General features: G+C 40.5%; 1 protein-coding gene across 1 annotated transcript; it reads left to right on the top strand.

The window, feature by feature from the left end:
- Positions 1-1,404: 1,404 nt before the first annotated feature.
- LOC134501247 (kalirin-like) lies at positions 1,405-26,816 on the top strand. Its single transcript, XM_063308923.1, has 3 exons — positions 1,405-1,537; positions 4,246-4,476; positions 26,682-26,816. Exons 1-3 carry the CDS (start codon positions 1,436-1,438, stop codon positions 26,814-26,816), a joined length of 468 nt encoding a protein of 155 aa, XP_063164993.1. The 5' UTR covers positions 1,405-1,435.

Here is a 26,816-nt window from a genome sequence, read left to right as displayed (position 1 = left end):
TGTGCATATCTCATGGATGCAGGACTTTGAAGCCAACTCACTTATTGCTGATCTGTGATCTTAGAAACTATTATGCAATACAGATTATGGATCTACTATCTAACAGTCTCCTCAAAACCCATTTGTTTTAAAACAATTCTTCTTGCTTGGTAATATATAAAATGGCTATGCTTTACTTGGTTGTTAGTTTTGGATTCTAATGGGTGAACTTCCCCAACCTGGCAAATAAAGATGCGTCATGAGTTTATATGGACTTGTCAGAACAAGCCAGCATCCATTTTTGGAGGGCAAAAAGATATATCACCTTTTAGAATTCCCCACTCATTGTCAAAGTGTTATTTTTTTCTGCTCCACTTCTGAAGACACTTGTCTGTTTTGGATAGTGCACTAAATTTGTTGCAGGCTAACCCCAGCATTTCATTGGCTACTTTTGCAGAGGCAGGAATACCCTCTCAAATGAGCCAGTGGCTACCAGTAGCTTGTTAATGTCTTTTAGAGCTACCTTTACCATGAAAGCTATAATAGCACAATGGTTATAAAACTTGCCTTGTAAAAGTTGCTGGTTTGAAACCTGGCAGAAATTTTGTTTAAATCACTATTTTTTCTTTCCCCGAGCTTCCAATTTTTCTCTGGGCTTTGTGTGTGTGTGTGTGTGTGTTTGTGTGTACAAGTTGAACACTGCAGAATTTCATCTTTTTTCTAGTCAGCTGAGGCAGCAGAGTTTCTCCCCTAGCTCCCAAATAGTCCATAGATTATTTGGGCTGTTTGGAAGCTGAGGGTAAACCATTCAACCTTCAGCATCTACAGTAGAAAGTAGGAAGTTCAGAGAAAGAAAAATAGTAATTTGTTTTAAAAATTAGTTTGTATGTGTGTGTGAGAAAGGGGGGAGAGCAAGAGAGAGAGAGAGAGAGAGAGAGAAGGAGAAAGATCCTCTTTTGGCTGCCCTATGCATTAATAATAAATTTTCCTGATGCAACTGGAATTTCTTAAAGCACTTAGTTTCCTTCCACATCATTTTTACTCCTATTTTTGTTTTGTCCTCACAAAAATGTTTTTTTTAAGGTAGCAAAAAAATACAGCTTTTTATTTGCTGTTTTGGGCAGGGGGAAGAGTCCTTGCCATGCTATTTTTACAGGTGATTTTGAAACTTTGGAAGTTGTCCAAAACTATTTGCGGGACTAGAGAATTTACTGAAAAACTGAAGCCCAGAGCCCTCGTGAATACACCAAATGAGTTATGGGGTGGTGTATATTGTGGACCAGATTTCAGCTAGAAAATGTACTCTGTGTCACTCTATTTTTGCTGGTTATGCTGTGTAGTGCTGCTTTTGTTATTATTACATATTTTATTGTTGATAGCTGTTAACGTTTTGTAATCAAGTAAACTCTTCTTGGAACTCTTTCAGTTTCTGTCTGGTGTAGATGCCTGGTGCAAAATGTGCAGTGAAGGAGGTCTCCCATCAGAAATGCAAAACCTGGATTTGGCCATCCATCATCATCAATCCCTTTATGAACAGGTCACTCAGGCTTACACTGAGGTGAGGGTTTCTAGATGAGTTTTTAATAATCACTAGGAGATTTCACAATGTAATTAACAGAGATGGTTGGATATGCAAAAGGCATACGGAAGGTTATAAGCTACATAATTTATAGGATGTATTCATCTGTTTTTTCATTCCATGCTGATCTGCTTAAATAGCCTGGCTAATGGGTCTTCTGTGATTTTTTTCTATTACTATATAGTTTCTTATTCAGTCAAGAGATAGTGCAATCCTATGCTTGTCTATTTAGAAGTAATCCCATTGTCTTGTTCCAGAAATATGCATATAGGATTGCAGCCTGAGCTAAAGGCTACCATGGACCTTAGGAGTGTAAAGTCATTTTCAAGTTTTGTGATCCTAATAGCAGTTAAATGAATCCTATGGTGTAAAATTACTTTCATCAGGAAGACAGTTGATGCAATCCAAACAATTGGCATCAAATAAGTTACACAGGACATAGTCTTCAGAATTCTCTGATCTAACTGTATATGGCTTGAGTCCATTTGCTCAAGAATGAATTTGCTTGCCTGACATGGTCTAGTCCACAGAAAGTACCATGGATACCAACCCACAACTTATTTAGATAATAAATTCTGAACTGCATTCAGAAACCAATCAGTAGTCAATGCAGTGGTGGTGTTATATGACAGTAATGAGATTGTCCAGTTAAGTATATAGGCTGCTACATTTTGCACCAACTGTTATTTCCAAATGGTCTCCATATCAGAAATCACAAGGGCATTCTAGATAAGGCCATAATTGGTGCACCATCCCGAGCAAAGGCCCTCCTGTTGCAACAGGAGCCATGACTCCAGAAGAACCCTGAAATTGCAGGTCTGCTCACCACAGGAGAACACAACCCTGTCAAGAGTCAAAGATAATATAATTCTGAAATCACTAAGCTTCTGAATGAGTTGCTACTTAGTTTTGCTTGGGATGAATCTGAACCTGTTCCTACCCTGAATATTGGGTCAGGGCTTTGACTGTATCCCTTATTCAGCCCCTATTTATATGGGATAACTGGATAACATTTGTCAAGTGATGATGCCTAACTCCAAACTGGCAGATTATCTCTCCCAGTGGTTTCATTTAGAAGTTAGGATAGGGAACAGGGCTGAGCCCTGTGGCACCCCATAATGGAGCACCTGACGAGTGACTTCTCCTGTCTTGTGTCAAGGAAGGAGTGGAAGCTCTGCAGAACTCCCAACCCTTGCATCCTTGTAAGTGGTCCAGAAGGATACTGTAATTGGCAGTATCAGTAGCATTCATGTCTAGCAAGATGAGGAAGATCACATTCCCTCCATTAAAGTCCTACCACAAGTCACCCATGAGAGTGACCAGTGCAGTTTCAGCCCCATTACCAGGTCTGAATAAAGACTGCCATAGGTCTAGATAAACTGTTTCTTCCAGGGCTCTATGTAGTTGTTGCTCACATTTCTTCCATTACCTTTCCCAGAAAAGGGAGGTTCAGTATAGGATTATACTTATCTGATATAAGTGGATCCAAGGCGGATCTCGTGAGGAGGGGGTGGACTACCACCCCTTTCAAGGCTGCTGGTGTCACCCATTCCCACAAAAAAGTGTTGACAGTTTATTGCCTCAAGTTCCCTGCTCCGTCTCTGTGTGCTCTAATAACTAGAAGGGGCAGGAGTCAAGACTACAGAGGCCACAGAGAACTCTGTCTACTTCCTTGGGAGTCACAAACTCAAAAACCTCTCAGGTAATACTTCAGAATACTACTTCTGTCATTCACTGGATTCTGTCCACTTGGCTTCCAATTTGGAAGAAATGAAAGTGAGGTTATCATTGAAATGATCAGCCAGATGATCACAACACACATGACTGGTTCTTCCAGACCCTTTATTCCAAGACACATTTCATATGGAATTGTTTTTTATCAGTGTAAACCACTTATATTACAAATTGCAGAAAGAGAGAGAGAGAGAGAAAGAGAAAGAGAAAGAGAAAGAGAGAGAGATGTATAATACCATATATGTGATTTAGAACATAGTAACATGGGAATTCCCTGGGCCTTGCTTCTGTTCTCATTTTTGCTGGTTAACTAATTCTTGCTGATTAATTAAATATGGATTCCTCCGAGGCAGCCACTTAATGGATGTAGTATTATGGTGATACTAACAGTTGATAATCAGAAGCAATGGATCACATAGCAGAGGACACTGAACTGCTAGACAGTCAGGATGAGTTTCACCTTTAAATGTAAGGCAAAATGTTATCAGAACAAAATTTTATTTTGTGACTCCTCCTGCTACCTAACAACCATGTAAATTAAAGAACATTACATTCTTCGATATGACATGTTCACCATGACTGCATTTTTTACAAATATATTCTATTTATTAAAATGTTTTTGGTCTGCCTAATGTCTTAAGGATCTCAAGGCAGATATACTACAGTGAAATAAAAATAATTTACTTTATTTAAACAACAATGACCATAGAACAGTGATAGAGAAGCACAATATTTTACTAGGAACAATAGAACTGGTTTCCTGAGATGAAAGCGCATTTGCAAATTACTTGACTGAATCTTGGAAATCATATATCCAATCTCTTTCAGAGATTACAATTCTAGTCAAATTTACAGAAGCACCCAAAAAAATTCTTCTAAATTATGTTTGACTTATGAGGTATAAACGATATTATCTGGCCGGCTTGACAGAAATTTCCTCCTGTATCTTACAGGTAAGCCAGGATGGAAAGGCTTTGCTGGATGTCCTGCAACGTCCCTTGAGTCCTGGAAACTCAGAATCCCTCACTGCTACAGCAAATTATTCCAAGGCTGTTCACCAAGTTTTGGATGTGGTCCATGAAGTCTTACATCACCAGCGGCGCTTGGAGAGCATCTGGCAACACAGGAAGGTTCGGTTACATCAGCGGCTTCAACTTTGTGTTTTTCAGCAAGATGTTCAGCAGGTAATGTAATATCTCACTCTTGTGTGAACTAACGATTAAATATAGGCCTGTCCTCCACAAATTGATGCCCTCCCCATTATAAAGAACAACTCCTATAGACCTCAGCCAGCACAGTCAAAGGTAAAAAGGGAATTCTGGGAGTGGTGGTCCAATACAACTGGAGGAAACCACATCAAGGAAGACTGATGTAGGGTGGAGACTATCTGATGGTATGAAAGTCAATATAAAAAAATAAAACAATTTGATAAATTCCATCACATGAAATTACACTAGTTATTAGTTAGCTTTAGGAAATAATTTTGGGGCTTGTCTTTCTGAGCCACAGTCTATGTGTGAAGAGGAAATGTAAGAGAAACACCAAATAAATCGTATCTATATGGATTTATTTCCAACATTGCATATGATTATAAAAGACATGTAGAAGTGATTTGGAAATTATTGTTTACTTTTTCCCAGCATATGAGAACTCCAGGCACAGCTGTTGAAATTAATAGATCCAAGATTTCGTAGCTCCAAAATTAGTCAGAGAGATTATAGTGTAGTCACTGGGCCTGACTTATTAAACCAAGTATCTTTTTGCTCAAGTATGGAATGTCTAGGGACGCAGTGGCACTGCGGATTAAACCGCTGAGCTGCTGAGCTTGCCGATCGGAAGGTCGGCGGTTCAAATCCGCGTGACAGGGTGAGCTCCCGTTGCTAGTCCCAGCTCCTGCCAACCTAGCAGTTTGAAAACATGCAAATGTGAGTAGATTAATAGGTACCGCTTCGGCAGGCAGGTAACGGCGTTCCGTGTAGTCATGCCGGCCACATGACCACGGAAGTGTCTATGGACAAACGCCAGCTCTTCGGCTTTGCAACGGAGATGAGCAGCGCCCCCTAGAGTCGGACACGACTGGACTTAATGTCAAGGGAACCTTTACCTTTACCTATGGAATGTCTAAATCCAGTCCATAAGCTTCTGAGTTGGTGCAGTATTGAATATTATAAATATGAACTTTTGTGAGGGAAAATGATAATCTATGTGTTCTGATATCTTCATGCAACTTTTATATTTATGTGAAACATCACGATACATCTGATGCAAATTACTCAATGATGTCATTTGCACAGTGCCATAATAATGCCCATTTTATTACTTTGATAGCTTCATGGCTTGTTATATGGATGCCACTTATAAACCATGATAATTGATGTGCAAACAATCCCTGTGGGGAAATATAGTGAATCCAGATATAGAGTCAGGGAAAGCATCTGCCCACGTAGAGAAATATATGGAGCTTCAGCTAGGGCCAGCCATTGATTAAACATTAGTCTACATCTTTATTGTTTATTGCTTGTAATCAGTATAGTATTTGGAATGCTTAAAGAATTTGATGTCATTTCAAAGTTGTGCTGCATTCCACTTTATTTATTTATTGGATTTATATAGTGCTAGTTTCAATTAATTGAGTCATGGTGGTTTATTTATTATGATTAATTAATTTTTATTAACATAACACAGACATTTAAACATAATTCAATAGTATCTATTGGAAGTTTATTTTCACAGTAATCAAACACAGTAGAACTTTGGAGAAAAGGGTTTGAAAAGACCTATTCTATTCCATTCCATTCCATTCCATTCCATTCCATTCCATTCCATTCCATTCCATTCCATTCCTGCTGAGTTCATTAGAGCTCACAAGAAATATTGAGTCACCTAATTCAGTTCACTGTCTGCTTCAGCACAATACCCAATCCAGTCAATACTGTCTGGATGTTAGAAAAATTAATATTTCCTGTGAATTAGACCTGTATCAAGTCTTTCCTACTGCAAACTTGACATTATATTACACACCAGAGCAGCTTTGCACATGGATGGTTTTAAGAGTGGACCATTCAAAGTGTTCCATCTGAATTTTGTCTCAAATTTGCAAATTTCAAATTTTCTGGCCGTCTTGCCTAAGTGGATTCAACATATAAGAAACAGCCAAGCAGGATATAATGCTACTTTTGGTTTCCTATTCTGTTTTTTATTTTGGTATTAGGTAGCCTACAATCTCACAGTTTCAGTTTACCTTCTGATCTACAAGACTGCAGAAGAGACATACTACTGCTCTATTTTATAGGGTTACTCTTTAAAGGTTATGATGAAATAATGTTTCTGAACTGTTTTGAGCACTTGAAAGCTTAGTATATCGTACTATTTTAATAGATTACACATTGTTCCCACTATGGCAGTTTTTAAAAATACCACTGCTGTCTTATTCCCCAACCCTAACTGTGCTCTCTTCCCTTACTATTAGCAAGTAGATGTTCACGTGTGGGACTATATGTGGTAAGCCAATATGTGACGCTGAAGCCAGTATTGATTCAACAAACCTGGCAAGCGTGTCTTTAATCCTTTCTAAATGAAGGAAATATCCTTTCTTTCTCTGGAATACAGTGACAGATGTTTGTATTTTCAATCACTGTATTGATTCAGTTCTGAGACCGTCACACTAATCTTGTAACAAGATATTCATGTCTTTGTAGACATAAATGTCAGAATGCATATATTCCAATTCATATTGCTGCAGATTTCTGCCCCTGGTTTAACATCTACAGATGTCTACATTAGTAGCAGCTATAAGACCAAAAGAGTAAATCTGCCATTAATTTTTCAGATGTATGGGAGTTTTATTGCCTCCTCCCCCTCAGCATATACTGGTACAGGTTGCTGGATCAGTTCTGGTAAGATGCACATTAATTGCACCATTCTTTTCTGTGGCATGGCGTCCTTCCTCTTCTGTAGGTAAAGCAGGAGATAATCAAAGGAACCAGGCTTATTTAAATCTCCACTCCTCATTTGTGGATATTTTAATAGCTTTGAGATGGCTCTTCTTTTTCCCAGCTGCTGTTTCAACTGTTGGGGTTATTAGAGAAATTGATTCCAACTAGTAATCTAGGAGAATATGGCTAGGGTCATTATCTCCTCTCCCTTTAACCTGTTCTTCTGATCTCTTCCTTTCATTTCTGTAAACTTCCACTATAACTTAAATTCTTTTCAACAGTGTAGGAAGAGTTTGCTTCCTTTCTAGAAGCAGTTTTTTCCAGATTCACTCAAGCTGCCCTACTTTGCCCATTGCTAAAAAAACTTCCTTAATCTCCTATTATGTTCTAATTCCTTTCCTCTCTTTGGAATGTCCTGTAGAGAGTCACTCTGTTCCAACTGACAGTCCAACGTGCCAAGTTTGATCTCTGCCTCATTTCAGTTGTGGTTCTAGACCACACATTCACTGAGATGGCACTATCATGTGTTGTATGATATCTGGCTTGCAAGGGCACAGCATGGGTCATCTGTATTGTGCTGGACTTGTCTATATCATTTGATACTTTAAAATTCCTGGGCATCAATGGTGTAGCACTCTCTTGTTGTTGTTGTTGTTTTGTAATGTTCTTTTTATCTTTTTATGAGTCATCATCACAGGCATTTCCACTTATGGGGATCATCCATGAGCCCAGGATTATACTCTCCCTTTCTTTTTTTCCCTGGGTCAGTTGATTCTTCTCTGGATTTTCACAATTGTGTCTACACTGATGACACTCCAGTGTCTCAGACTTACCCAGAGCTTTATTGTGGTGTTTGGAAATCCATCTTGAGCTAGTCTCAGCATGGATGACATTCATGCCCTGGTCACCTTGTGGCTTGACTACTGTAACACATTCTACACAGGGCTGCTCTTGAAGACCACCTGGAAGCTTTAACAGTGGTACAGGTGATGATGGACCTTCCTCGATATCCCCATGTGACACCCCTACTTTGCAAGCTGCACTGGTTGCCAGTTTGCTTCCAGGTGTGATTCAAGATGCTGGTCATTACCTATAAAGCCATACTGTGGTGGAGTTCAGGGCTGCTGCTCCTTCCCAAGAGGGAGGAGGTGCATTCCAGGCTGATAAAAGATTACACAGTCCAGGTTCCTCTGGTGGGAAAGTTAAGAGGTTCAAGGTAACTCCGCCTTAGAGCTATCACTTAATATTTACCCATAGTTCAGTAAGAGCACCTTTAGTCTGGCAAGATTCTGTTTTATGGTAAGAACAATGAAGAACTAGAGATGGAATATTGGCTCAATGTCGTTCTTTGCCTGATTCCCTAACACCTACATGGCATAGGGCCTGGTTACTTGAGGGACCACCTATTCTCATAGTACCTGCCTGGTCAATACCATTCAGCAGGGTTGGCACACTCCAGGTTCCTTCAATTAAAAATGCCATCTGTTGGGACTGTAGAAGTGCCTGTCCTCTGGAATGCAGGTTCTCCATGGGATCCAGGTGGCTCCCACCCTGTTGGTGTTTGGATGGCCTTGAAGACTTGACTCTTTTCCCAGATCTTTGGCAAGGGTGAGCGAAACCCCTTTCTAGGTACAGTGGGTCTGCTTTTTGATGTTGCCTGGTTGTTGCCATCTTTTGTCCCTTGTTTTTACTGTTGCATTATTTTATTGTTTTTTTTTCTGTTTTAACTTGTGAACCACCCAGAGTCCCTGGAGTTGGGCAGTATGCTACTACTATGACAAATAATAATAATAATAATAATAATAATAATAATAATAATAATAATAAATAGAAAAGAGACATGGCAAGGCAAAGTATTACATGACCAGTATACAAAAAAACTAGCAGGCAAAAAAACTAGCAGGCAACAAGACCTGGCAATGGCTCAGAGCAGGAAAGTTGAAGAAAGAGACAGAGGGGCTAATTCTGGCGGCACAAGACCAAGCCTTAAGAACTAATGCATATAAAGCCAGAATTGAGAAGACAGCAACAGACAGCAAATGCCTCCTCTGCAAAGAAGCTGAAGAAACAGTGGACTGCCTAACTAGCTGCTGCAAGAAGATCGCACAGATTGATTACAAACAACGGCATGACGGAATAGCAACAATGCTGCATTGCAATATCTGCAAGAAATACCAGTTGCCTGCAAGCAAGAACTGGTGGGACCACAAAATCGACAAAGTAATAGAAAATGAAGAAGCCAAAATTCTCTGGGACTTTAGAATTCAAACAGGCAGGCATCTTCCACACAACACCCCAGATCTAACAATTGTTGATAAGAAAGACAAAAAAGTTTGGATAGTGGACATCACAATACCTGGAGACAGCAGAAAAGAAGAGAAAGAACTGGAGAAAATAACTAAATACAAAGACCTGCAAATAGAAGTAGAAGGATTGTGGCAAAAGAAAGCAAAAATAGTATCAACAGTAATAGATTTCTTGGGTGCAATCCCAAAACATCTGGAGCACCACTTGAACACCATTTGCATTGACAAAATCACCATCAGTCAATTGCAAAAGGCAGCTTTACTTGGAACAACTTACATCCTGCGACTATATGTTTAATATTATTAAAGAACACTATCTGCCTATCCCAGGTCCTTGAGAAGGACACAATAGGTGGACAAAAATGCCAAATCTAGTCTAAACATCTAGCAGACTATGTGACCAATAATAATAATAATAATAATAATAATAATAATAATAATAATAATAATATCCATACATTATTTCTGACTTAACATGGAAAAAAAAAATGAACAGATCTTGGTTTTATCCTTTTGCCCATCCTTCTTTTCTCTCCTTCCACCTCTGTCTCTCTCCATGGCTATTTGGAGACCCTTGTCTCAGTTGTGAGGGTCTGGGGGTTCTGGAGGATAACCAGCAGCTGTTGTAACCATTTACAGTGGACCAGCTAGAGCTGGATGTTGATTTTTGTGTTTCTTCTTGTCCAGGTGGAGAGAGCACTGGTTGTCTCAACCATGGCTCTCTTTGTTTTCAGGGATGTAGAGTTGGGGACTCCCATGTGTCACTCTAAAGTGGTTTGTGACAGTTGGGGAGGTAAAACTGATCACTGCAGGGAAATACCCTTAAATGAAGTTATCCTTGAAATAAAACAATAATGCTTATATACAAACTGCATAAACCAAATAATTTCATTTTTCTGCATTGATATTTCCACAGGATATTTTTGGAGAGCACATTATTAACTATACTATTCCATTTACATAATTTGATTTGAACTTTCATAGGAAATAGCCTGAAATTATAATTCTTCTTTCCTTCCCAGAGTTGCTAATCAAACAAATTGCTCTGCTTCATGCTTTAAAGCAGTTCTAATTAGACAGTAAAAATCACCTTCTTTTTAAAAAAAATATCTGCATATCGGGGTGTGTGCTGATGATCTTGTACATTTTTAAATAAATATTTGTAATGCTGATGTATTTCCATGTAAAATTGGAATACTTTCATTATGAGGGAGAATTATGTTTGATTGGCTTGCAGACCAAATAAAGACTGTTTAGGAGACAACTGTGTAAAATTAGGTGTAGTATGAAGAAAGCAAATAGGGAGTATTATTTTGTCTCTCTCTGTCTCATAATATTAGAATTTAGGATTCTTTACAAGGCTCAATCATGGGAGATTCAAGACTAATAAATAAAGTACCTTCTTATTCAGTGTATAGTTTAATTATTTATTTTCATGATTTATCTTCTGCTCAATCCAGAGACTCCAGACAACTCATATAAAATCATAAATATCATTTTAAAAATAATTTGAATCAACAAACTTCATTAAACCTTAATTTAAAAAATATATTGTGGTGGCCTCAGAAAAGCTTGGTGAAATAATAGCCTCTTCACTATTCTCCTAATATCTGAAAAGAGTGGATAGGGGCATCCAGATCTTGGAGGGGTTGACTGTTCCAGAGTGATGGTGCCATCATCATGCTTGTGGTCACACTAGACTGTGGTTGTGCCAGAAAGGAACATTACTACCCTTCTCAGTATCAGGGAATATTGCAGGTGGCATAGGTACAACTAAGCCTGGTAATCTAGCCTACACTTTTCTTCTTTTCCTGAGAGTATTATTTGAAAGTCTTAATTGACTAAAACCATGATGGTCAGTAGAGGTAGATACTGTATCTGTGTGTCCACCTACTGATGATCATGGTTTATCATAGATTGAAATATAAAAGGAATAAAGAATGAATTAATGAAAGAAATAAAAGAACAAAGAGTAGATACATTAAGTGAAAACTAAGTTGAACTATGAATGAAGATAGGCTAATGTTGTGGAGTTAATCAATATATGCAGGGGAGGGAAGATGTAGGTTTAATTACAAACAAGAGGGCTAAAGTGTATGTCAGAAAGTATTGATTGGTGTCATCCAGTCAATAGGATGGTGATAGTTGCATGTTTTACTCCAATGAATGGTGTTAATATAAGAACTAGGGGTGAGTTTTATGAAAAAAAAATGTTAAACATGCTGAATTAATGTGATACAGAGAAAAGGTTATTCTGCTATGTGACATGGATGGATGAGCAGGAACAGTATGGAGAGATATGGGGAATGGTGTTAGTGTAAGATAGATTTAATTACATTTTCTTTTATCCCTTGCCTTTAATTTATTTTGCCCACCTCTCAGTCCTTTTCTGTGGTTTGCATAATATTGCTTATCCCCAAAGAGTATAAGCATTATGGTATTAACATATATAGCAGAATTACAGTTCTACTAGATTACTTTTTTTCAAGGAGGAGGAGGAGGAGGAGGAGCTTTTCATGTGGAAAAAATATGTGAATTATCATATTTGAACATTTGGGGTTAGCATCTTGGCCAGTGGGTGGAAAGCCATTCTGGTAGTCTGCAATCTCAGAACAAAGTAGAGCATAAAAATATCAGTACAGATGTAATGTGACAAATTTGTTGAACACAGAGTTCTGTGTCTTTGATGATTGTACCAGTGGCCCCCAGCAATGTCTTAAATCAACATAGGAATTTTAAAGCAACCAATTTCTCTACAAAAATAAAAACTTTCAATAGAATCCTTTCAACTCTTTCATTGTAGGGGAAGCAATAGGACATGATTATATGTTGATGCAGACAACATTCTTTCTATCTTGCTGTGCAAGAAAATACATCAATTCTGTTATTTTCAGCTCTTCAATCCACCTAAAATTTATTTATTTATTTATTCATTCATTCATTCTTCAAATTTCTATCACTGCCCATCTCTCCCAAAAAGGGGACTATAAGGAGAAATGAATGCATTTCTCTTTATAGTGATCATTTCAGTTTTTAAATATCTGATTCTTCATCCTACTGTATTAAATATTCAATCCTCCCTTAATAATATAATAATTGAAAATGACTGGGGATCTTCTTTTCTATTTGTAATTTGTTTTCAGTAGTATAAGGAATAGTTTAATTAAGTACTTAATCAACAAATTAGGACTTAATCAAGAGAAAATATACCAGGTTGGGGGTTTTTTAAGCACCTGGAAGAAGGGGTCAAAATAATTCAGATTTTTCATGTTCTTGTATTAGCCCATGATTATACAGTAACAAGTATAGTTACAAATAAGACTGATTTGAAAACTAAATAAATATGATGCATATTGCATCCTAGTATGTTCTTCCATATTTGTATAGTGCTTAGTTTGAGTACAGAACTGCTTTTGAGGGAGATACACACACATACACACATATACATATATGCATGTGTCAAAAATCTTATCTATCTATATACACACATATATCAATACTTATTTATTTGTTTATTAAATTTATTTTTATAGGTATAAAAACCAAATAGAAAAGACATTTTTCAGCAGATGAATATATTTTTAGGCTGTTGGTGGGCAGGCTATGTGTTTCCCATATAGTTTGCTTCTTACTGTAACATTAGTTCAGTAACACTTGGAGTCTGATGAGGAAGGCACACACTTAGAATTAAACAAATCTGAGCCCAGGGATTTGAGTATGAGAACTAAACTGAGCTCACCATCCCTCTGTTTAAAATGCATCCCTAGATATCCGTCATTTTTTTCATTTCACCTATATAATTAGAAAAGGGTGATTGATTTTGTGTTTGCTTTTGTGACGTTTTATTTTTTTTTTATTGTTAAAGCTTTAAAAAGCTCAGTAGAGTTGTAGGATGGAACTATTAATTGTATAACAGAAAGACAATTTATAGAAAAATGAAACATGTGCAGACTGGATTGCTAGCTTACAATACCTCCCTGCAGGGAGACTTTGAGAATGTCTTTTGGCTCAATGCTGGCAAGAGAATAAAGGGAAATGATTAAGTGTTGTAATTGCCTCTGCATTTAATTTCATTCATTAATTTAGTTTTGCTGAGCAAACAGTGATCAATAAATCTGCAAGTTGCTCTTTCCTTCAAGGATAAAACAGATTGCATGTTCACTTTTCAAAGTCTCAAGTGCTTATGTATGTGCGAAAGATTTCTAAGTGGAAAGAAGGAAGACACAGATAGTTGGAAAAGTACTTGAAATAGGTCCTGGATTATTTCTTTTTCCTGCTTTTTTATTATTATTATTGTCCTGATTACCAGGAAACACACTGAGACAATGACTTGGTCTCTAATATTTAATAGTAGTACTTAACAAGAATCCTAACAAACTGAGGAAGCATGGGAAAACCCAGCCATATAAACCCCAAAGGTTAAGGCGGTCCCGATCTGTGTCTCTTTGAATGGCTGAACAGTTCCTCAGTGCTACGCGTGCGCTTGACAGTCTGGGTGGGAGCCCCCTGCTCGCCCTCCTTACTCATGACATCACCCTCCCCTCCAGATTGATATTCCATTTCAGCCCCCTGAACAGTTCCTCAGTGCTACGCATGCGCTTGACAGTCTGGGTGGGAGCCCCCTGCTCGCCCTCCTTACTCATGACAATTATTAACCTTTCAAGATATAATGAAGACACATAATGCAGAATATAAGACTGATAGACTACAAGTCTAAGAAAGAAACAGGAAAAACTAAAACAGTGCAGGAATAAACAAAAAAGCATATCAGATCAGTGGCTTCTGCCCTTTTCCAGCACAGGTATAAAAGTACATGAAAGTTAATCTCTTACTATTAATTAAACATTTAGTAACACTGTATCTCTAAAATCAAACCATTCAGTCATTGAAACCTAAAATCAAGACTTCATTCTTTTGTGTTACAAGCAAATAGTCCAAGAGCGGCTTCCAGATAGAAATGAATCCAGTTGCATTGTTTTCTCTTATCAATGCTGTCAGCTTAGCCATTTGCACCAATTCCATCAACTTAATCATCCAGTCCTCCATTGAGGGAATTTGTGCATCCTTCCATCTTTGAGCATATAAGAGTCTTGCTGCTGTTATCATATATAAGAACAGAATTACATGTTCCTTTTCAAGCTGTTGGTCCATCAAACCCAAGAGCAACAGCTCCGGTTTCAATTGTAAGTCCACTTTAAGAATCTTTTGAATAGTACTACATATTTGGTTCCAGAATTTCTTAGTTTTTCCACAAGCCCACCATAAATGATAGAAAGTTCCTTCCCCCTGTAAACATTTCCAACAGACATTTGATATCCCATTATACATTTTAGACAGCTTATCAGGAGTTAAATACTAACGGTACATCATTTTATGAAAATTCGCTTTCAAATTATAGTTCAAAGTACATTTCAGACCTTTGTTCCACATATTTTCCCATTGTTTTATCATAATATTGTACCCAAAATTCTTAGCCCATTTAATCATACATTCCTTAACATATTCATCTTCTTTGCCCCTATTAAACCTTAAAAAAAATCAAACAAACTTTGAATCATTACGGAAAAATGGAATCATACAACCTTGAAATCAATCCATATACTTATTCTTAATTTCATATCCCACCTCATAATAAACCAGAACATTTATTTGTCTCCATATTATACAAAGGATATTTTTTTAAAAAATAAATCAATGAGCCCGAGTGCCCCCCCTTAGAAAGTCAGCAAAAAACTTCCCACATAACAGAGCCATCTCATTCTCAAAACAAACCCTGAGACAAACAGACCAGTCATTATCTTGCAAGTAGAATTGTAGTTCCTTCATGAACAGCACATATTCACCAGCTAGTATTTCTTTGCATTCTGGATTCTCATGATTGGGAAAGATGCCTCCTTCTTGATAAATCTCTTCCTCTCCTTTCAGAAAATCCTCAGCCAATCGATACATTTTAAAAATAATATCATGAACATCTTGGAAAATAGCTTGAGTAGAATTTGTTTGAAATCAGCACACAGCTCAGCACAGAGTCCTAAAACAGTCCCCTTAAGGTCTTCCATAATCCATCAAGTAAAATCTAGCTCCCTATGAAAGACTTCCAGAAGCTATTGAATGATATTGACAAAACAAAAAGTATGCAAACCAGCAGATATAGCATCCAAGGAAAGTGAACAGAAAGCTGAAAACTCAAAACATCAAATTAAACTTGTAGGAAAAAGTTACATCCTTCAAGTTAAATACAAAAACAGTAGCGGAGAGATGATTATTTGTTCTCAGTCCTCCTTAAATTTTAAGTGAGGAGTAAACCAGCAGTTAAAGGAAGTTTTTAAGAGTAATCCAGAAACATGAATGTTTAACACCAAGAGATTCATTTCTTCTTGCTGTGGAGAGTTTCTCGTGAGGTACAAAACTTAAACATATATAAATTGGGTGATTTATTTATTTTATTATTATTCATTATTCAAATTTAATTACTGCCCATCCCCCCAAGAGAGGGATTTAGAAATGAGAAAGGCTTAACCTAGTGTCCCAAAGGGGCTGCAGTGTGGTCTGGAAAGTGGTAGTATCCCCCAAGTCCCATCTCCTCTTACCGGATTAGGGCCAATGCTGTTGACGATCCTCAGATGTTCCGAAGTACATATGGGGTGATTCCAAGTGTTTTCTGTCCATGAAAACACTCCAGGGCAACAGGAAAAGCCTGTCTGCACCCCCAAAAAGAGTCACACACTGCCAGGTCTGCCCAGGCAACTCATGGGCAGGCTGTTCAGTTGGCCATCTTCCCTCACATTCCCAAAATCCTTTAGGTCTTATCTGTGCTGCACAAAGAACCAGATCTGCATGTCATTAGGCAAATACATGTCTTCTCCTTAATTTTCAGATTTTATTTTTCTGCTGCTTGTGTGGAAGGTAGCTTAAGCTTAAATAACCAAATAGGTTATTTTTAATCAAAGTTCTGTGAAATCATCCAGATTTAGATGAATCCAACATCCTTTTCCCATTTATTTTTTTAATTTTAATTTTTTTTGTTTATGCCTTTGAGTCAGGCTTGATTCCTGGGGACTGCCTGGGCTAGTCCATACAGTTTTCTTGGTCCTGGATTACTTTCTATACTTTCTAGAACAATACAGTACTTGCAGAATAATACATGTATATTTTTGAAGTCATAGTTGTGGAAAAGGGGACATTGAAGGCTGCATTTGTAACTAGGCAGTTGATAAAGAAGGCAGAGGAATCCTGTCCTTGGGTGGTATCATACAAATGCAATCACCTTCTTTTTCATGGCAAAAACACTTAAGGTACTCTGCTGATTTTTGTTTTTGCCAATTTTTTAAATTTGATGGGGCTATGTTTGTCTGTCACTCATGGCACAGTGGTGAGAATTTTTATTTTTCATTTTTAATAAGAAATGAGGAAAAAAAATACAAATATTAACTTCACCATATCACTAGGATTAAATGACAGCATAATGTAACTTTATCAACAAAAATTGTACAAATTCAGTATAATACACACACACACACACACACACACGGAAAAAAGGAGGTGGTGGAGGAAAAAGCCAATTCAAAGAAATCTTGCAGAATGATTCCACAGAGGATGAATCCTGAATGGAGAAAGACCATGAACCCTATTCTTAGTGTCCATATCAAAAAATAAAGGAACATAATAAAGGGAGGAATGGTAAACTCAGCCTTGTCTGGAAAATTCAAGCAGATGTATGGTACATCCCAGAACCAGATTAGGTTTCTCACTGTAGCAGACAAAAGATGAGTGAAGGCCAGCCTGAAGTTTGTTTCTTAGCAGCAAAGTGAAGGAACCTGATGAGAAAACAAACAAACAAAAAAAAACCACCCCAAAAATATGGCTGCAGAATGATGATATGGATTAGCATGAATGTTTCCCTTTGGAATGCCTAAGGAAGAACTACAGATGATCTGATTGCGTGGATGGTCATTAAAGTCTTCAGGTGGAAGTGTTTGTTAGGGATAGACGTGGTATTGGTAAGCTAATCATTTCTGCTAAAATGGACAGGAATCCTGTGGACTAATACATAATTGCCTTTAACTGCCTCAATGATGGTTTTCCTGACAATTATTTATCTCCAGTTGGATTACTGTAGTTCATTCTGCTTCTATAGAGGCAAGGCCTAGTGATGTTCCTGTGTGCAAGTGCTGCCCTTGCAATGGTGCCAGAGCATCTGCTAGTAGTAGCAGTGTTAAGGAAGTTAAAGTTTAGCAAAAATTCCGGCTGTTCTATTATCTGGCTAATTTTGCCAGTGCCTAAAAGAGAAAAAAATGCAAAAAAATGTTGTGATATTTAAATTTGATTTGTCCTCTAATAACACACACATACACACTCATACACACACACACATGGAGTGACTGTAACCTGGTTGTACATACATAATATATCCATCATGCTATTCTTTTTTCAGAGTAAGTGTTGTTATGTAGTTTGCAGAAAAGAAGTGAGAAGTAACAGGCAAAATAAATTAAAGACTCCCCCAATTAGTCCATTAAAATTAGGTTTCACCTAAATTTTAGGTGAAGACCCTTCCAGTAAAAAACCCCTACTTGAATAAAAAAAAATATTTGTAAAAATGAAACCCAGCATCTATAACTCTGGCTCAGTTGTGTATTCACAACTGTGTATCATAAGCCACCTCTGTTGGTTGTAATTAAAAGAGAACAACTGTGTATTAACTCCTTAAAATATTAATAGTGATGAAAATGTTGCAGAATTTGCTATGAAGAATGTGTTCTCATGCAAATGGAAGAGGTTAGAATAGGTCTTGAGCTGCACTTAGATGTAAGTGCATACCAAATAAAAATACAAATATTAGTAAGAATGTCATTATTTTCAGTGGCTACCTTGTGCAATACTATAATTAATATATGAGCACGGCTGATATAATCTCAAAGCATAGAATGCATCATAAATTAGTAAATACCTTATTATCAGTGTTTTGAATGAATGACATTAAGGATTGATTCTGTATTCTACTCATGATTTATTTATTTATACCACTTTCTCAAGGAAATCCAAAATGTGGAGTTCTTGGTGCTCTCTGAACTTGGTTGTTTGCTTACATTACCCAATTAGGTAACATCATCAGTGTGAGCAAGTGTGGGGTTTGCTGCCTGTTAACATGCAGTAGTTTGCTCTGTCAGTTTTGGTGGAGGACCATTTTTTTTTGCCACCAAAAAAAAATCTCCCAACTCCAGATCATGTCATCATTGCCCTAGCATGTGACTCCACAGTGCATTGGGGAGCTCTATGAAGAGCTGCCCCAAATCCAAAATGACTTTGCCACCAAAACTGGCAGGACAAGCTACTGCATGTAAACAAGCAACAAATTCACACTGAAGATGTTACCTAGTTGGGTAATGAAATGTCTGCAAGCAAACAGCCAAGCTCAGAGAGCACCAAGAACAAAGTTCAACCCTCAGTTCAACTCAGTTCACCAAGAACCCACCAAAAATTCAGTTCAACCCTGAGCTACAGGGATGCTCTTCTTTTGAAGTCCAAAATATTAATTCAGAGGAAAATCGTATTTTGGCCAAAAATGTATTTTCTAATAACTGTTGGGTATGTGGAATGTGTCTTTCACTCAAAGTACAGTACATAAAGTGGTGTGCAATTTTCTTATGAACATTGTCCGTGTGTACCTAGTACCCAAAATACAACAAATAGCTGCAGTACCAAGGATAGCTCCGAAGGAAGCCTTTCCCCTCAGTAAGCTCTGCAAGAGTTCTGTACCTTTAATCCTGTTTACAGCTCTCCCTCCCGAGGTCCACCCCATTGCTCTAAGAGCCAGGCAGCTTATATGGAAATAGATGATCCTCACCTGCTTGGTGCAATTCTTGATGGGGTAGAAGTAATGGCGCCACAGGCACTGGGTTTGTAGGTACCTGAAGAGCTCTAAGCTTTGAACAGCTTTGGCTCAGGATCAGGGATCTAGATTAAATCTTCAGGCAGAAGCTCAGGCAGCTTATCTTCCTCCTTCAAACTTCAAACTGAGAGCATGACATAAATAGGAAGTAATGGTTTTCTCTTCATAATGAGTGAATTTATTGAACAGTTTTTACCGCTTTTGGGTAATATGGCCTCCCAACATTCAGTTTTGCTGAGATTGTATTATAATACAAGGCAAAAATACTCCCCAATGACAGGGTGGGATGTTGAGGGAAATGTCAATAGAATGTCAACAGAGCTAGTCAGAAACTTTCAAATCATTCTTGCTGTTGCAATCCATGTTCAAATACTAGCTCTAAGATAGATCACAGGAACTTCATATTCACTGTCTCTGAGATGTGACAATGTTTCCTGAAAGGGAAATGGTAGGTGTTTCTTTTATAACGTTTGCTTATCTGTAACCTAACAAAGTTGTAGGGGACCCAAGCATTACATTAACTATTGTATCTTTCTGTGTTTTAGTGCAACTTTGAAATATATACAGTAATAAAGATAGTAGGCATTATAATAGTATTTTAAACAAATATAGCAGCTTTTTAAAAAGTTTTAAAATAAATCTTGTTTCATGAAATATATCTGTAGCCTACCCACCCCTCCTCCAAATATCCTAAAAGCATTTCACTTGAAATAGTTCCCTGGATTTATTTAAATATTGGTAATTACAGTAGAAGACATTATTCAATGAATGTTGAAATCCACAGGGTGAGAGACGAGAGGGGGAGTCTGGGGGTGTGTTTGTGTGAAATGGCACTCACCCCCTGAGTGAGAGACAGGGGGTGGGTGAAGAATGAATGAGTGCCCCCTGTTGAGCAGTGAGAGAGTTCAAGGGGGGGCATAGTGAATGGAGGGGTGAGGGTTGGGCTCTGACGGCGCTGAGAACGGAAGCTGGTGCGCCGGAGGGCCTACCATCACCCTGTGGGAGATTGACTGTGAGTAAGGATGTATGAATGGAAGGAGGGAACCCTACTTAGAGCCAGAGACTTCCAAGGTCCAGGAGTGGGGGCTAATGGATCAGGAGTCACTGGGGGCAACATGGCGGGGCTCATTATTGAGGTAGTGACGGGTAGGGGAAGTTATAGTGGGAGCCGGAGGGTGGGCCATCTTCAGGGAAGACGCCCCCGGTGTTTGTTACCAGTGGCATGTTTCGGCCCTCTGCACTCAGACCCAGGCCCTGGTCAGCAAATCCATAGGGGCCCTGGTTTCCAGCTGCTGCTTCTTAATGCCAGGTCAGTTAATAACAAGGCCCCCCTCATATGTGACTTGATCACTGAGGAGGGGGCAGACCTGGCATGTATTACCAAGACCTGGCTGGGCGTGGAAGGGGGGGTGCCCCTTTCGGAAATGTGCCCAGCTGGGTTTACGGTATGGCACCAGCCGAGATCCCAGGGCAGGGGAGGAGGGGTGGCTGTTGTCATCCAAGAGTCTCTTGTGGCCTTCAGGAGCCCTGCTTCACAAGTGGCTGGTTGTGTCATGAGTACTGATGGCGAGCAGGAGGGGGGAAAATGCATGCCTAGTACTGAGGAATTAAGCAGCCATTCAAAGAGACACAGATCAGACCTGCCTTAACTTTTGGGGTTTATCTGTCTGGGTTTTTCCCACGCTTCTTCAGATGGTTAGGATTCTGTTTATTGTAGCAGTAATAAACACTAGAGACCTACTCCTCATCTCAGCGTGATTTCTGACTGTTAGGACAGGTTGTGAGACCCTGTTCTTCAAGTTGGGTTCCCGAGAACAGTTGGGAGTGTTGCTGCTGTACCAACCTCCCTGCTGCGTGGCAACCTCCCTGCCTGAGCTGCTTGAGGCCGTCTCGGGGCTTGCGGTGGAATTCCCCAGGCTTATGGTTCTGGGGGACTTCAATCTGCCATCCCTGGGGTGTGCCTCAGAGGCAGCTCGGGAGTTCATGGCTACCATGGCAGCCATGGGCCTGTCCCAGATAATTTTGGACCTAACTTGAGACAGTGGTCACACCCCAGACTTGGTTTTCTTGTCAGAGCAGTGGCAATGTGATCTGAGGGGAGAGATAGATCTGTCCCCATTGTCATGGTCAGACCATACCCTGGTGGCCCTGAGATTCCCTTATGCTACCCCCCTCCACAGGGAGGTAGGATCCATTCGATTGGTCTGCCCCCGGCGACTGATGGACCCGGTAGGGTTTCAGAGGGAGCTGGGGGTTATACCCGGTGATCTGCTGCATGGTCCAGCAGAGGCCCTAGCTGCAGCCTGGAATAGGGAGGCAGCCGGGGCCTTGGACAGGATTGCGCCTGTGCGACCTCTCTTGTCTCATCGAACCCGGCACTCCCCGTGGTTTACGGAGGAGCTGAGGATGCTGAAGAGGGTTAAGAGACACCTAGAGCTGCTGGAGGAAGACAAAGACTGAATTCGACCGAACACAGGTAAAAGCCACCGTTAAGGCCTACCTTGTGGTGATAAAAGCGGTGAAACGTCAATATTTCTCTGCTCTTATTGCATCTGCAGAATGCCGCCCGACGGACCTGTTTAAGATCACTTGATCCCTTTTGGGGAAGGTGGGTTCAGCGACCCACCTACAGGGCTGTGCAGACGAATTTGCTGAGCATCTTCAGGACAAAATCGCTCGGATCCACTTCAAGTTGGACTCCAGGCGTGAGGCGTGGTCTGGAGAGATACCAGGGGAACAGGCTTACCCAGTTATCTGGGAGCAGTTTGATCCTGTTGGACCTGAGGAAGTGGACAGGATCCTATGGACAGTAAATGCCACCACATGCCATCTAGACCCATGTCCCTCCTGGCTAGTAAAAGCAGGCCGGGAGGTCACATGTGGTTGGGTCCATGCAATGGTTAATACATCCTTGGGAGAGGGGGTGTTTCCGGCGGCCTTTAAAGAGGCGTTGGTACACCCCCTCCTCAAGAAGCTGTTGCTGGACCCTACTGTTCTGGGCAATTTTTGTCCAGTCTCCCACCTCCCCTTTTTGGGAAAGGTGGTTGAGAAAGTGGTGGCTTTGCAGCTCCAGAGCGTCCTGGAGGAAATGGATTATCTAGACCCCTTTCAGTCAGGTTTCAGGCCCAGTTATGGGATGGAAACAGCAGTGGTCGCACTTATGGATGATCTCTGGTGGGAATGGGATGGAGGCAGTGCATCCATCCTTGCTCTCCTTGATTTCTCAGCGGCTTTCGATACCATCGACCATGGTATCCTTTTGGGGCAGCTCAGGGAGTTGGGGGTGGGCAGTGTAGTCTTACGCTGATTCACCTCCTTCCTCCAGGGCCAATCCCAGTCAGTGTTGATAGGGGAAGAGAGATTGGCCCCGCGGCCCCTTCTTTGTGGGGTGCCACAAGGATCAGTACTCTCCCCTCTCCTTTTTAACATCTACATGAAACCGCTGGGTGAGATCAGTATGCTGATGATACTCAATTGTATATCTCCATCCCAGGTGAAATAAGTGATGCTGTGACCACCCTCTCCGAGTGTCTGGGGGCTGTGGGGGCCTGGATGGGGAACAACAGGCTTCAACTGAACCCTGGTAAGACCGAGTGGCTGTGGGTTAATGGTTCTTCTGTATCCGGGATATTAACATCTCTGGTTCTGAATGGGGTTGCACTGCCCCAGACAGACCCGGTGCATAACTTGGGGGTCCTCCTGGACTCACGGCTTCTGCTCGAAGAGCAGGTAGCAGCCGTGGTCAGGAGAGCCTTTGTGCAGCTACGTGCTGTGCACCAGTTACGCCCCTTCCTGGACCAGGAGGCCCTTCGAACAGTCACTCATGCCCTTGTTATCTCTCAGATAGACTATTGCAATGCGGCCTACATGGGGCTACCCTTGAAAGGTATCCAGAAGCTTCAGCTGGTCCAGAATGTAGCTGCACGAGCTGTTTTTGGTGCCCCCAGAAGGGCACATGTAACACCACTGCTGCGCGAGCTGCATTGGGTACCAGTTTGCTTCCGGGTCCAATTCAAGGTGTTGGTTATTACCTTTAAAGCCCTACATGGCATGGGACCAGGTTACCTGAGGGACCGCCTCTTCCCCATTACATCAACCCGTCCTACCTGATCGTGCAGAGAGGGCATGCTACGGACCCCGTCTGTAAAAGAATTTCATCTGGCGGGGTCCAGGAAGCGGGCCTTCTCCGCAGTAGCTCCCGCCCTGTGGAACATGCTGCCCCTGGAGGTGAGATTGGCCCCATCGCTCCTGGCCTTTCGGTGGAGTCTGAAGACCTGGTTCTGCTGCCTCACTTGGGGTGGAGAGGGGAATAGAGTTACATGGGGATGGTTGTTATAGACCACTCCTCCCACACTTGGACTGTTTTAGATCTTTCATCGCTTGGATTTTTATTTCTATTTATAGTATTTTTATTGTATTTTATTATTCTGATAGTTTTAATCATTTGTTGTAAACCGCCCAGAGGCCTCCGATGGGAGGAGATGGGTGGGGATAAATTAGATAAATAAATAAATAAAATCACACACACACTGCTATTCCAGTGGTGAAGTGCAGCAGCTCAGGCAGTGATATTGATATTGTCAGTAGCCAGCCACCCACCCACTGCCAGGCTCACCGCTGATGCCAAACTACAACTGAACATATCTCTGAGAGGGGAACAACTTCCTCTGGACCCACCTGGCTCTTGGTAATTTTTCTTGGGAGTAACGGTCAAAATAGCATACTATAGTTGTCTGATACAGCATTATATATTCATTTTGTCTTGAATCATTTGCATTCATGAAATACTTGTATTAACCTTTTAAAAATGTTAATATATGAGATGTTTTTGATGTAAAATGATTTTACTATTTGAAAGCTTATATAATTTTGAAAAAACAGTTTTTAAAGTTCAGTGGTAGATTTGCCACTTTGTTTTCTTTCTAAACACAGGAGTACACTGAATTCTGATATTACTTTAAAAACAAATGTATTATAATACTATGTGGTTTAGAATTTCCAACTTCCACATATTAAATGTTCAACTAACACACACCCTGTTCCTCAACTTACATTCAGTACCTGTTCTTCCAGTTCTGATTTTAGGTATTTTGCTCTTGGGTAGCATGTCCATATGAACTAAATCATTGCAGATCTAAGACATGAGTTGTGCTTACACAGGACAATGGAGGAGGAATGTTAGTTAATTTATGTTAAGTTCATTTTTCTTTCGAAGTGTGGGCCAGTTATCCAGAAATGAGCAGATGGATGAAACTCAATAAAGGCGCTTTATCAATAAAACAATGAAAAAATATTTTGGATTTGATTGCATGCAGCGATGAAGAGTCTGGAATGGGGTTTCTCAACCAGGGTTCCATGGAACCCTAGGGTTCCTTGAGAGGTCACTAGAGGTTCCCTGGGAGATCATGATTAATTTAAAAAATTCTTTCAAATTCAGGCAACTTCACAAGGTAAGTTTTATTCTTTATTTTTAGCTTAAGAACACTGTTAATGCATATATACAGGCCTACACACGAAACAAATATAATAATTTGTAATTTCTGGACTATGTTTGAACCTGACTCTGCAGGGGTTCCCCAAGGCCTGAAAAATATTTCAAGGGTTCCCCCAGGGTCAAAAAGTTGAGAAAGTCTGGTTTAGAATGTAGACAAACTTTTCAAACTATTAAGTTAATATACTGTATATGAAACAGTATAGTTTTTAAGTGGTGTCCAAGATAAAATGTTTTGTGCTGAACAGCCAGGAATAATGGATTGGATGATCTCTGGAGGGAGCGGGATGGGGGCAATGCATCTATCCTTGCTCTTCTTGACCTCTCAGCGGCTTTCGATACCATCGACTGTGGTATCCTTTTGGGTCAGCTCAGGGAGTTGGGGGTGGGCGGCGTAGTTTTACACTGGTTCACCTCCTTCTTGCAGGGCCGGTCCCAATTGGTGTTGATAGGGAGCAAGAGATCCAGCCCATGGCCCTTCCTGTGTGGGGTGCCTCAGGGTTCAGTTCTTTCTCCACTCCTTTTCAACATCTACATGAAACCACTGGGTGAGATCATCCATCACTACAGGGTGAGGTATCATCAATATGCTGATGATACCCAGTTATACATCTCCATCCCGGGTGACTTAAGTGAAGCTGTGGCCACCCTCTCTCAGTGCCTGGAGGCTGTAGGGGTCTGGATAGGGAACAACAGGCTTCAGCTGAACCCTAGCAAGATGGAGTGGCTGTGGGTTGGGGGCTCCTCGGTATTCAGGGAACTTACCATCTTTGGTTCTGGATGGGGTTGCACTGTCCCAGACAGAGCTGATACAGTGGTACAGTACAGAGCTGGTAACTTGGGGGTCCTCACGACTCCTGCTTGAAGAGCAGGTGGCAGCCGTGGCCAGGGGAGCCTTTGCCCAACTTTGTGTTGTGCGCCAGCTATGCCCTTTCCTGGATCAGGAGTCCTTTCGAACGGTCACTCATGCCCTGGTCATCTCCCGTATAGACTATTGCAATGCACTCTACATGGGGCTACCCTTGAAGAGCATCCAGAAGCTACAACTGGTCCAGAATGAGGCCTCACAAGCAGTTTTAGGAGCCCCAAAGACAGCCCATATAACACCTTTGCTGCACAAGCTGCATTGGGTGCTGGTCTGCTTCCAGGTCCAATTAAGGCTATTGGTTATGACCTTTAAAGCCCTACATGGCATGGTTCCAGGTTACCTAAGGGACTGCCTCACCCCCATCACATCAACCCATCCCACCTGGTCAGGCAGAGAGGGCACGTTATGGACCCTGTCCATGAGAGATTGCCGATTGGCAGGGTCCAGGAGGAGGGCCTTCTGTGCTATGGCCCCCGCCCTGTGGAACATGTTATCTCCAGAGGTGAGGCAGGACCCCACTCTCCCAGCCTTCCAAAAGGGGCTCAAGATGTGGCTGTGCCACCTCGCTTGGGGTGGGAGCGGGGATAGTTTGTCATGGGGATGGCTGGCACCTTGATGTGGCCCAGGGAATTTTATCAAGACTGCGATCTTACCATCCTGGGTTTTCATATTTTATATTTTAGAGTTTTTAGTATATTAGTATATGTATACTTTATAATGTATCTCTTTTAATTGATATTTAATTTTTTACTGTTTTAAATTCACTTGTAAACCACTCAGAGTCATTGTTGAGATGGGCGGTGGAAAAATGAGATAGACAAATAAATAATGGGTTCTTCCTCTTCCTCCTCCTCTTCTTGTCTCTCCCCCCCCCCCCCCCATCTCTTTGTTGTTCAGGTCCTGGACTGGATTGAAAACCACGGGGAGGCCTTTCTTAGCAAACACACCGGAGTGGGGAAGTCTCTTCACAGAGCGCGAGCTCTTCAGAAAAGGCATGATGATTTTGAAGAAGTAGCACAGGTAAACATGTAA

This window comes from Candoia aspera, chromosome 1 (assembly GCF_035149785.1).
Source record: "Candoia aspera isolate rCanAsp1 chromosome 1, rCanAsp1.hap2, whole genome shotgun sequence".
Classification (NCBI taxonomy): Eukaryota; Metazoa; Chordata; class Lepidosauria; order Squamata; family Boidae; genus Candoia; species Candoia aspera.
The sequence above is the reverse complement of the archived record's forward strand: the minus strand, read 5'-3'. Positions and strand labels throughout refer to the sequence as shown.